We start from the raw sequence: 12390 nt of genomic DNA, 5'->3' as shown, positions 1-12390 counted from the left end.
CCCCAAATTTGTGATATATTTTTTCCAAAAATAAACTTTATCGAAAATTAAGAAAAACTATATGTATATATACAATAAGGATGTGGTTTACAAATAAAAAGACACAAAGTGCTGGAGTAACTCAGCGGGTCAGGCATCCCCGGAGCTATCAGACCCGAAACTTCATCAATCCAAGTTTGTTGCCTGACCCGCTGAGTTTACAGCACATTGTGTCGTTTTTATTTCTCAGTAGAAGAGCATAGGATTTAAGGTCCTAAAGACTCAAATCAGATCTCTTCAGAAATAACCCGGGCTGGTTCCCAAGACTTGCTTATTATTGGAGTCGTTCTGCTTCTGGATCTGCTAATTCGTGATTTGTTTCTTTGCAAATAAAGAAACAGACGTTAGCATTTTTCACGTCACATCCACACACAGTCTGCTTTGTTACCCTTTAACACAGTTCAAGAATAAGTTCACAGTTTACGAATAAGGGGTAGGCCATTTTGGGACTGAGATGAGGAAAAAAACCTTTTCACCCAGAGAATTGTGAATCTGTGGAATTCTCTGCCACAGAAGGCAGTGGAGGCCAATTCACTGGATGTTTTCAAGAGAGGGTTAGACATAGCTCTTAGGGCTAATGGAATCAAGGGATATGGGGAGAAAGTATGAACGGGGTACTGATTCTGGATGATCAGCCATGATCATATTGAGTGGTGGTGCTGGCTCGAAGGGCCAAGTGGCCTACTCCTGCACCTATTTTCTATGTTTCTACCCTGCCCTGCGGCAGCCATTCAAGACCCAGACTGCTTCAGTGGAAGGTGAAGTGCTGGTACCTCAGCAGCCTGGACCACAGTTACAACCCGAGCACCAGCTTCATGGACACAGAGTGAAGTCACATGATGGTCAGATGTCCCGATGACTCAGAGGCTGAAGCAGAGTAACCTAAAATGTACCTTCAAATTCATAATGTTGATAAAACAATGCCCTGAGATTGATCCACATTGAAGAAAAGTTGTGATTATAGGTCCCTATTTCTCCCTTCGCTACCAGTAAGGGCGGCACGGTGGCACAGCGACAGAGTTGCTGCCATAGCGCCAGAGACCCGGGTTTGATCCTAACTACAGATACTGTCTGTATGGAGTTCGTACGTTCCCCCCGTGACCGCGTGGGTTTTCTCCGGGTGCTCTAGTTTCCTCCCACACTCCAAAGACGTGTAGGTGAATTGGCCTCTGTAAATTGTCCCTTGTGTGTAGGATAGTACTAGTGTACAGGGTGATCGCTGGTCAGCACGGACTCGGTGGGCCGAAGGGCCTGTTTCGGCTCTGTAACTCTAAAGTCTAAAGCCTAAAAGTCTAAATAAGAAAACCTGGTATGGAGCATTCTGCGCATCAATAACAAAACTGATTCCATTAACAGTAATATTGTTCTCAGATTTAATTTATACTACCACTATCCTGACAAAATTGCTGCCAGCTGCCATTATGAATGACCTTCTGACCAGTAGTCTATTTGTAGACTATTACTTCCTCTCAGATCAAGAGTCTGTGCACTAACTGGAATCACACTGTGATGGCCTCCATATTGGATGTGTTTGCAAACTGCAGTTGGATCACACAAAGGCTGGAGATCGTAGCAGACTTTAAATAGAAAGTTTGTAGTTCGGGCTTGAAAACAACGGGGTTAAAAGTAAGCCACAGGAATTTGCGACTGCACTCTGACCTGAAACATCTGTTAATTGAATCAACGCAACCGCTGGGGGGGACGGTGAAGGGTTCCTGGCTGCTTTTGTTTCGTTCATTCTCGGGGTCTCGATGTCTGACAACGCTGGGATTTATTGAGCTGACAACTTGGCAATGAATCCATTTGACAAAGTTGCTAATGGCAGTTCCGTTTCGGGGGTTTGGCCCAGCTGAGAGCTCGGACAGGCCAACTTCACCAGTTTACCGCAGCAGTGAGGATTGGACTTGCACATAGACCTGGGCGAATGGCGGTCCATAGTTCCCACTCCCTGGACGATACGGGTGTTGTCATCATCAATTGGGAAGATCCAGATGAGAAGTTTCACAACCAAGGCATTGGTGGACTCGGAAATCACCTTGAGAAGTTGCTTCAGCGGTGGCAATATAAAAATGCAGCCCCTTCTCGGGCTGCTATTTAGCGAGAGCTGGGGTTTCGAGTCACGAAGAGGTACAACATGGAAATTGGCCTTCCGACACATCGCTCTCCATGAACCACGCATTTACACCAACCCGACTTTAACCTTGGATGGTAGCCCATTACATTAACCGAAGGGGCAGCACGATGGCGTAGCGGTGGAGTTGCTGCCTTACAGCACCAGAGACCCGGGTTCGATCCTGACTAAGGGCCGTTGTCTGCATGGCGTTTGTACGTTCTCCCGCGTGGGTTTTCTCCGGGTGGGTTTTCTCCGTGTTTCCTCCCACACTCCAAAGAGATGCAAGTTTGTAGGTTAATTGGCTTCTGTAAATTGTCCCTAGTGTGTCAGATAGAACTAGTAGAGTATGGGTGATTGTGAGTCAGCGTGGACTCGATGGGGGGGGGTGTATCTGGATATATCCATGCTATATCTCTAAACTAAACTAAACCCTTTTTATCTTCTCCCTGCTTTCTTGTGAACTCCCCGCCAGATTCTGTTACTCACAAACAAGCCCCAGGGGCAATTTACAATTGGCCTGTTAACCTGCCAATGCACATAGCTCTCGGACATAGGGGGCGACCTGAGGAAACCCACGCAGTCACAGGGAGAACTTGCAAACTCCACAGGGACAGCACCCGAGGTCAGCATTGAACCCGGACCTGTGAGGCAGAGGCTCCACCAGCTGTGCCGTCGTGCTGCCGCCGTGCCAGAGTGGATGGGTAGCTGAGCGTAGCTTTCCTGCACTGTCAGGATGTGGGCTGGAGAAATTAGTACAGTGGCGACACGGTGACATAGCGGTAGAGTTGCTTCCTTACAGCGCTGGAGATCCTGGTTCGATCCTGACTACGGGTGCTGTCTGCACGGAGTTTGTATGTTCTCCCCGTGACGCGCGCAGGGTTTCACCGAGATCTTCGGTTTCCTCCCACAGACGTAAAGGTTTGTAGGTTAATTGGCTTGGTATAAGTGTATAATTGTCCCTGGTGTGCGCAGGGTAGTGTTATTGTGCGGGGGTCGCTGGGCTGTGTGGACTCGGTGGGCCGAAGGGCCTGTTTCCCTGCTGTATCTCTAAACTAAACTAAACTAAAGACGTCTGAATGTGGGAGGGAAGACTCACATGCATTTGGTTGATATTGTAAGTGGTGTTAAACGTATTTTGATCTGTGTCTGAAGAAGGGTCTCGACCCGAAACGTCGCCCATTCCTTCTCTCCTGAGATGCTGCCTGACCTGCTGAGTTACTCCAGCATTTTGTGAATAAATACCTTCGATTTGTACCAGCATCTGCAGTTATTTTCTTACACTACATGATCTGTGTCCCGTACGTAACTGTGTTTCAGAGAGGAGAAACTGCTCTGCACATGGCTGCCCGGGCGGGACAAGCAGATGTAGTCCGTCTCCTGGTCCAGAACGGAGCGCTGGTGGAAGCCAAAGCCAAGGTAACATGAAAATAACAGTGAGGCTGGGAAATGGACCTCAGTCCTTAGAGAAATCATGTGTTAATGGATGTGTTAATGGCGAGCGGCACGGTGGCGCAGCGGTAGAGTTGCTGCCTTACAGCGAATGCAGCGCCGGAGACTCAGGTTCGATCCTGACTACGTGCGCCGTCTGTACGGAGTTTGTACGTTCTCCCCGTGACCTGCGTGGGTTTTCTCCGAGATCTTCGGTTTCCTCCCACACTCCAAAGACGTACAGGTATGTAGGTTAATTGGCTGGGTAAATGTAAAAAAAAATTGTCCCTAGTGTGTGTAGGATAGTGTTAGTGTGCGGGGATCGCTGGGCAGAGCGGACTTGGTGGGCCGAAGGGCCTGTTTCCGCGCTGTATCTCTAAATCTAAATCTAAAAAAAATCACAGGGCCAATAGACTGCTGAGAAACAAACAACTGGAGGAACTGTTTTGGAACGAACTGCAGACGCTGATTTACACCGACGATAGACACAAAATGCTGGAGTATCTCGATGGGTCAGGCAGCATCTCTGGAGAACAGGAATAGGTGACGTTTCGGCCATAAGAAGGGTCTCAACTCAAAGCTTCACCTATTCCTTTTCTCCAGAAATGCTGTCTGACCCATTGAGTTACTCAGGCCTATTGTGTCTAACTGGAGGAACTAGTTTGGTCAGGCCCACTGAGTTCCTCCAGCGGTGTGTTTTTTGGCTCAGGATTTCAGCATCTCTTCTATCACCAGACGAGTTTGGCACGGTTTTTAATGCTCCGTGCGTATAATATTACTTCAGGTCATAATGCCCCATTAAATATATTATTTCTGAGTGAATTTGGTGGCTTAACTGACAGGGATCAGAACACAGCTGCTTATGAGGCTGAGTCTGTTGTGTGTGATCAACCCTAATTATACTCCCTTGCCTTTTGCCGGCAACAGGACAACAAAAATTGGTGCAGTAATTTAAAAAAACGCAAATCATAGATTCTTTTGTATTTATATCTCATCGTGGGGAAGAGTGAGAAATGGAGGGTAACATCCCTGAAAGAATTTATTAAAAGCAGTAAAAAACAATAATTGCATTGCTTAGCACTGGGTGATATTGAATATTGCTTTGGGAATAGGGTGAGGAGAAATTTGTACAAGCAGCGAAGATAATCAAGAAAAAGTGGTGCCCGTAGTCAGGATCTAACCTAGTTCCCAAGGACAAAATCTCAAAAGGACAACAAAATATTTCCATGAAGTCGGAAAATGGAGTGAATAATAAATTACTTAGCACCAGAAAATAAAGTCCGTTCGCCTTTGGACATGGACTCCATATTGAATGGTGGAATGCAACAGGGTATCTCTCAAAGCGATTTTCTTGATCATACAGAATCACATGGATTTTGTGTAGATGTAAAGGAAATTGAATAATTTATGAAAGGTGAAGAAATGTGGGCGGCACGGTGGCGCAGTGGTAGGGTTGCTTCCTTTACAGTGCCAGAGACACTGGTTCAATCCTGACTACGGATGCTGCTTGTCTGTACGGAGTTTGTACGTTCTCCCCGTGTCCTGCGTGGGTTTTCTCCGAGACCTTCCGTTTCCTCCCACACTCCAAAGACGTACAAGTTTGTAAGTTAATCGGATTGGTATCGGATAGGCAGGAAACATGTTCCCAATGTTGGGGGAGTCCAGAAGCAGGGGCCCCACTTAACACAGGGGCCTTAAGAATAAGGAGTAGGCCATTTAGAACGGCGATGAGGAAAAACCTCAGTCAGAGAGTTGTAAATCTGTGGAATTCTCTGCCTCAGAAGGCAGTGGAGGCTAATTCTCTGAATGTATTCAAGAGATATCTAGATAGAGCTCTTAAGGATAGCGGAGTCAGAGGGTATGGGGAGAAGGCACGAACGGGGTACTGATTGAGAATGATCAGTCATGATCACATTGAATGGTGGTGCTGGCTCGAAGGGCCTACTCCTGCACCTATTGTCTATTGGTATAAAGTAGATACATGTAAAATTGTCCCGAGTGTGTGTCGGGTAGTGTTAATGCCCTCATCGGGCATCGCCGGATCAGTTGAGACTCGGTGGGCCGAAGGACGTGTTTTTTCAGGTTGTATCTCTAAACTAAACTATTCTAAACAAAATTGTGCATGTGAGCTAATATATTTTTAAGTAATACACACTAACAGAGATGAAAGGACGTATGTAGCAACAATGTACTAATTGAGATAGACTGGAAGGACATCACAGCCTGAATGGGTGAGGGGGGCATATTCAGTTGTGGGTTTCAAAGAAGGGCTAAGGCAAGTAAAAGTTCTGTAAAAATAAAAAATAAAATAATTTTTTTTTTAAAAAGGCAAGTAAATGTATAGAAAAATAATAACAACTCGGGAGAAGGAGTCATGGAATGGGCCTAATTACCCTTCACAAAGAGCCATTATGATTCTTTGAGTAAAAGCAAAGAACAGGACCATTGGGATGTATTGGATGTCTCCTATTACAACGAATAACATCTCTAAAATTATACGGTGGTGATCTGAAAGATTTCTTTGTATGATAGATCAATAGAAAATTGAGGCCAAAAAAGGCATTCACAAGGGAAACATCAAATTTTTCCCAATAAAAGGGTGGCAGATACTATTTTAAAATGATTTGCCTAAAATAATAATTTCAACTTATAAATAACATCTTTACAAAGCCAATTCACTGAATGTTTTCAAGAGAGAGTTAGATTTAGCTCTTACGACAAAAGGAATCAAGGGATATGTGGATAAAGCAGGAACGGGGTACTGATTTTGGATGATCAGCCATGATCATATTGAATGGCGGTGCTGTCTCAAAGGGCCGAATGGCCAATTCCTGCACCTATTTTTCTATGTTTCTATTGTCAGTGCCATTTGGTCAATGGTGGCATCCTATGGACCAGTAGACATAGACTGTCTATAGGCAAAGTCTCATCGAGGCCAGCGTAGGCAAGCATTAAAGGCAGTTAATACAAGCCATTGATGTTGAGACACAAACACACTATTCCACTGGACCACTTTCAACTGAGTGACTTGATAGTGTCCTTAATGAGGGCCTGAAAGGCTAAGGATTTGGGAATGACAGCCAATCATACATTGAAAGTATGTGGGCATTAAGGGCAACACGGTGGCACAGCGGTAGAGGTGCTGTCTTACAGCGCCAGGGAACTAGGTTAGATCCTGACTACGGGTGCCGTCTATATGGAGTTTGTACGTTCTCCCCGTGACCGCCTGGGCTTTCCCTGGTTGCTCTGGTTTCCTCCCACACTCCAAGCACGTACAGGTTTGTAGGTTGATTGGCTTTGGTAAAGATTGTAAACTGTCCCTAGTGTGCTAGTGTATGGGGATCTTTAGTTGGCCCAGACTCTGGGCTGAAGGGCCTGTTTCTGTGCTGTATCTTTAAACTAAACTAAGCTTAAGATGCTATTTGCAGTTAGATGAATCAAGCGTTGTAAAGTCATTGATTACCAAATCACCGGTTGTATTGGCCAAATGGCCCTCATGGCGGCACAGGCCCTTGTTCATTAGTTTTACAGCAATATGGCAATATTCTCAGTTACGGGAGTGAAAAATGCGTCTACAGGTCCACCACTGATTTTACAGCAACTGGCAGTCCGGCACCTCCTTTAATCCGGACAAAATTCCGAGAGCGCACTTGAAATCCCCCCAGAAGTCCCCCCCAAAATGTGGCAACTAGGCCGGATAAGGCGGCCGAACTCGACCTCATCGGGTCTTCTGCGGCGGGTTGACATTGCCTCCTGCCTTGTGGCCGGTGCTCTAGATCTTCAGCCCGGCCGGAGCCGGCTGATCCATCCCCATGACAGACGTTGGCGGCCGAGCGGCGGGTCGAATGTGACTCCTGCTTCCAGGGCTCTGGAACTTTGGCCCCGCCAGAGCCGACAGATTCGTTCCCATTGCCGACTTCCGGCCCGGTATCTCGGCGGCCTAGGCGGGCCATTCCAGTACCGTTTGACTCCTCTCAGAGGCAATGAGCTCTTTTGTTCCGGCAAAATGGAGACTCCGGCAACGCTCTGGAACCAAGGGTCCCGGAATACCAACCAAGAGTGGGCTTGCATTGCACAATCCAAAAAGATGACATCACAGGGCGGATCTACCTATGGATTAGCATTCCAGTGTTTAGAAAGCAGACACATAATGCTGGAGTAACTCAGCGGGACAGGCAGCAGCTCTGGAGTGAAGGAGTGGGTGACGTTTCGGATCGACCTGAAACGTCACCCATTTCCTTCTCTCCAAAGATGCTGCCTGTCCCGCTGAGTTACTCCAGCGTTTTGTGTCGATCTTCATTTAAACCAGCATCTGCAGTTGCTTCCTGCACAGTGTTTGGATGTTCCTCTGCCCACCATCCTTCCATCAACCCCACAACCTCTCCCCCACCCCACCTCCCTTCCCTACATTTTTTTGTCAAACATGGTTCTAATTCATGAACATGTTTTTAAAATGTTGAATTGTTATCGTTGTCTGCTGACTACAGATTGCATTTTTGATCCATAATTGCTGTATGTAATACAAAAGACCATTTTATATATCATCATTATATGTTATATTTTACATATCATATTTTATATTGTATACTATATTATTAGTTATACATTATATACATCAGCACAAATTTCAGCTCGTATTAGCTCTCCGTTTAGTGGATCTTTTGTCTGGCAATTTTGCTTTTTCCCTGTAGCTGGATAGTATTTCAAGTAGATAGACACAAAATGCTGAAGTAACTCAGCGGGACAGGCAGCATCTCTGGAGAGAAACATGGAAACAGAGAAAATAGGTGCAGGAGTAGGCCATTCGGCCCTTCGAGCCAGCACCGCCATTCAATGTGATCATGGCTGACCATCCAAAATCAGTACCCCGTTCCTGCTTTTTACCCATATCCCTTGATTCCGTTAGCCCTAAGAGCTATATCTAACTCTCTCTGGAAATATCCAGTGAATTGGCCTACACTGCCTTCTGTGGCAGAAAATTCCACAGATTCACAACTCTCTGGGTGAAAACGTTTTTCCTCATCTCAGTCCTAAAGGATTGGGTGACGTTTCGGACCTGACCCATTGAGTTACTCCAGCATTTTTGTGTCCTTCTTCCGTGTTAACCAGCATCTGCAGTTCCCTCCCATAGTATTTGAAGTGGTGTTCTAACGTTCCTCTGTCACCTGCAGGATGACCAAACTCCATTGCACATTGCGTCTCGCCTGGGCAAGGCTGACATCGTACAGCAGTTGCTGCAACATGGTGCGTCTCCGGATGCAGCTACCACCTCTGGCTACACGCCGCTGCACATCTCTGCTCGGGAAGGTCATGAAGACGTGGCGTCTGTACTATTGGAACAGGGAGCCTCCCTCGCTGTCGACACTAAGGTATAAGATCATGAGGTGATAAGTGATAGGGGCAGAATTAGGCCATTCGGCCCATCATTGCTACTTCGCCATTCAATCATGGCTGATCTGTCTCTCCCTCCTAACCCCATTCCCCTGCCTTCTCCCAATAATCCCTGACACCCGTACTAATCAAGAATCTATCTACCTCTGCCTTAAATATATCCACTGACTTTGCCTCCACAACCTTCTGTGGCAAAGAATTCCACAGATTCACCACCCTCTGACTAAAGAGATTTCTCATCTCCTTCCTAAAAGAACGTCCTTGAATTCTGAGGCTATGACCTCTAGTCCTAGACTCTCCCACTAATGGAAACATCCTCACCACATCCACTCTACCCAAGCCTTTCATTATTCTGTACGTTTCAATGAGGTCCCCCCTCATTCTTCTGAACTCCAGCGAGTACAGGCCCAGTGCTGTCAGACGCTCATCATATGTTAACCTACTCATTCGTGGGATCATTCTTGTAAACCTCCTCTGGAGCCTCTCCAGGACCAGCACATCCTTCCTCAGATACGGTGCCCAGAATTGCTCATAATATTCCAAATGCGGCCTGACCAGCGCCTTATGGAGCCTCAGCTTTACATCCCTGTTTTTGTTTACAAGCCCTGTCGAAATAAATGCTAGCATTGCGTTTGCTTTCTGCATTGCGTTTTCAACTGCATCACAGTTGAATACTTGACAGGTGGTATTCCTATTGACGGGACAATTGAATGAATGAATGAATGAATGAATGAATGAAAGAAAGAAAGATACAGCATGGAGCAGGCCCTTCAGCCCACTCAGTCCATGTCAACATTCACATTAGTTCTCTGTTATCCCACTTTCGTGTCCACTTGCCACACACTAGGAGCAATTTACAGATGCCAATTAACCGATAAGCCCAAGATAGACACAAAATGCTGGAGTAACTCAGCGGGAATAGGCAGCATCTCTGGAGAGAAGGAATGAGTGACGTTTCGGGTTGAGACCCTTCTTCAGACTGAGTCAGGGGAGAGGTATATGCAGAGATAAGGAAGTGTAAGATGTCAAAATGAGACAAAGGGGAAGGAGATCAAGGAAAATGTAGAATAAACCATTGTCAGCTAGGAAAAGGCAACAAAAACGCAAACAGAGATAAAATGTAAATGAGGACAGTCAGAATAATCAGCAAAATGGGAAGGGGGGAGGATGGGGAGAGAGGGGAGTTAGAGAAGTCAATGTTCACACCGCTGGGGTGTAAGCTGCCCAAGCGAAATATGAGGTGTTGTACTTCCAATTTGCGCTGGGCCTCACTTTGACAATGGAGGACGGCCACAACAGGAAGGTCAGTGTGGGAATGGGAGGGGGAGTTAAAGTGTTTAGCAACCGGGAGTTCAGGCAGACTGAGCGGAGGTTTTCACCGAAACGATCGGAGAGCCTGTGCTTGGCTCACGTGATTTGGGGGATGCCCGAGGAAACCGGAGCACCCGGAGGAAACCCACGTAATCACAGGGAGAACGGACAAACTCCACACAGACAGCACCTGGGGTTAGGATTGAACCCGGGACTTTGGAGCTTTGAGGCAGCAGGCCTACCAGTTGCGCCACTGTGCTGCCTTTGGAAATTGCATCAGAAATCTGCGTGAAAATGTATTGCTTAAGAAACAAATAGTACATGGTCCAAACCCTTCAGCTCGAAAGAGTCATAGTTGAACAGCATGGAAACAGGCCCTTCGGCTCAACTTGCCCATGCCGACCAAGGTGCCCTGTCTACACTAGTCCCACCTGCCTACATTTGGCCCACATCCCTCAAAACCTTTTCAATTCATGTATCTCTCCAAATGTCTTTTAAAGGTTGTTATGGTATCTGCCTCAACTACCTCCCCTGACAGCTCGTTCCATGTACCCACCACAGAGGGCCTTGTGAAAAAGTTGCCCCTTGCATTCCAATGAATATTTTCCCCTCTCACCTTTTTCCCTCTCACTCGATATTGACAGAAGAATGTGTGCACCGTAAGTTAAGGACAAGGATGTGTAAGATCTGAATATTACCCTCAATCGACTGTGAAAAATAATTTACATAATCACAAGTCTACCTTTTGTCAGTGCAATTATGCTGTGCATTAGGACGTGATTATTTCTGGTTTTGTTTTTGTCGTACTGCTTGTACTTGCTGATGTTTTTAAGAGAAGTAACTGTTAGTTTTATTAATACAACTTGAGATTGATTTATTAAGAAGAATGAACATTCTGGAAGGTTACTGTGCCATTGAGACTCCTGATTTAAAGTTGCCGAAGGTGAACAAGAAATTCCCCAAAAACATTTCATTGTTGATTATCTCCAAAGACATCCAGGTTTGTAGGTTAATGGGCTTGTATATTTGATGCCATTCTGTCGTCTCGTTACAGAAAGGGTTTACTCCGCTCCATGTGGCAGCAAAGTACGGGAAAATGGAGGTAGCCAACCTCTTACTTCATAAGTCTGCATCTCCTAATGCTTCCGGAAAGGTAACCGTCTGCTTTTGTTTTTCAACTGTAGTAGACCTAGAAACATGAAAAAATAGGTGCAGGAGTAGGCCATTCGGTCTTTCGAGACATTCAATATGTTCATGGCTGATCATCCAAAATCAGTACCCCGTCCCTGCTTTTTTCCCCCCATATCTCTTGATTCCGTTAGCCCTAAGAGCTATATCTAACTCCCTCTCGAAAACATTCAGCGAATTGGCCTCCACTGCCTTCTGTGGCAGAGAATTCCACAGATTCACAACTCTCTGGGTGAAAAGGTTTTCCTCATCTCAGTCCTAAACGGCCTGCTCTGAAGTTATCCATTCAAATTCCACCACAGCACACTCTTGAGCACATAATCTTTGACAACATAAGGACATAGATCATAGACACAGAACAGTACATACACAAGGATATACACAAAAAGCTGGGGTAACTCAGCGGGATGGGCAGCATCTCTGGAGTGAAGGGATGGGTGAAGACTGTTCTTCAGATTCGAAACGTCAACCCGTTCCTTCTCTCCAGAGATGCTGCCCGTCCCGCTGAGTTACTCCAGTTTTTTGTGTCTATCTTTGGTTTAAACCAGAATCTGCAGTTCCTTCCTACACATCCAGTACATGCACAAAGTGCTGGGAATATCTCAACGGGTCTGAAGAAGGGCCCTGATTTGGAAATATCGCCTGTCCATGTCCTCCAGTGGTAGATCTGGAAGTGCTGGTGTGACTCAGTGGACCAGACAGCATCTCTGGAGAAAAAGGATGGGTGACATTTCCGGGACCCTTCTTCAGATGGAAAGTAGGGGGTGGTGGGAGGGGGAGGTGAAGAACTGGAGGTGAGGAAAGACCAGGACCAATTAGGGTCAACCTCATGTAACCTCTAGCAGGGCGGTGCCTGGTAAATACATTGTTGGCTAAAGAAGGTGTGATCTCAAGATCCAGAGATGCTGCCTGACCTCCTG

At 46.2% G+C, this 12390-nt stretch overlaps 1 protein-coding gene across 28 annotated transcripts in view; it reads left to right on the top strand.

Annotated features, from left to right (window-relative positions):
• Positions 1–12390, top strand: part of ank3b (ankyrin 3b) — a 515038-nt gene that overhangs the window by 362716 nt on the left and 139932 nt on the right. For 27 of the 28 annotated variants that reach the window (XM_078413212.1, XM_078413210.1, XM_078413236.1 and 24 more), the window contains 3 exons: positions 3470–3568; positions 8752–8949; positions 11337–11435. In XM_078413212.1, coding sequence (XP_078269338.1) covers positions 3470–3568; positions 8752–8949; positions 11337–11435 — 396 coding nt within the window. The remainder of the gene's footprint in view (positions 1–3469; positions 3569–8751; positions 8950–11336; positions 11436–12390) is intronic. The other variant, XM_078413215.1, reaches the window with a different exon arrangement.

Source organism: Rhinoraja longicauda, chromosome 16, assembly GCF_053455715.1.
Source record: "Rhinoraja longicauda isolate Sanriku21f chromosome 16, sRhiLon1.1, whole genome shotgun sequence".
NCBI lineage: Eukaryota > Metazoa > Chordata > Chondrichthyes > Rajiformes > Arhynchobatidae > Rhinoraja > Rhinoraja longicauda.
Note: the sequence above shows the minus strand (reverse complement) of the source record. Positions and strands in the feature narration are given on the sequence as shown.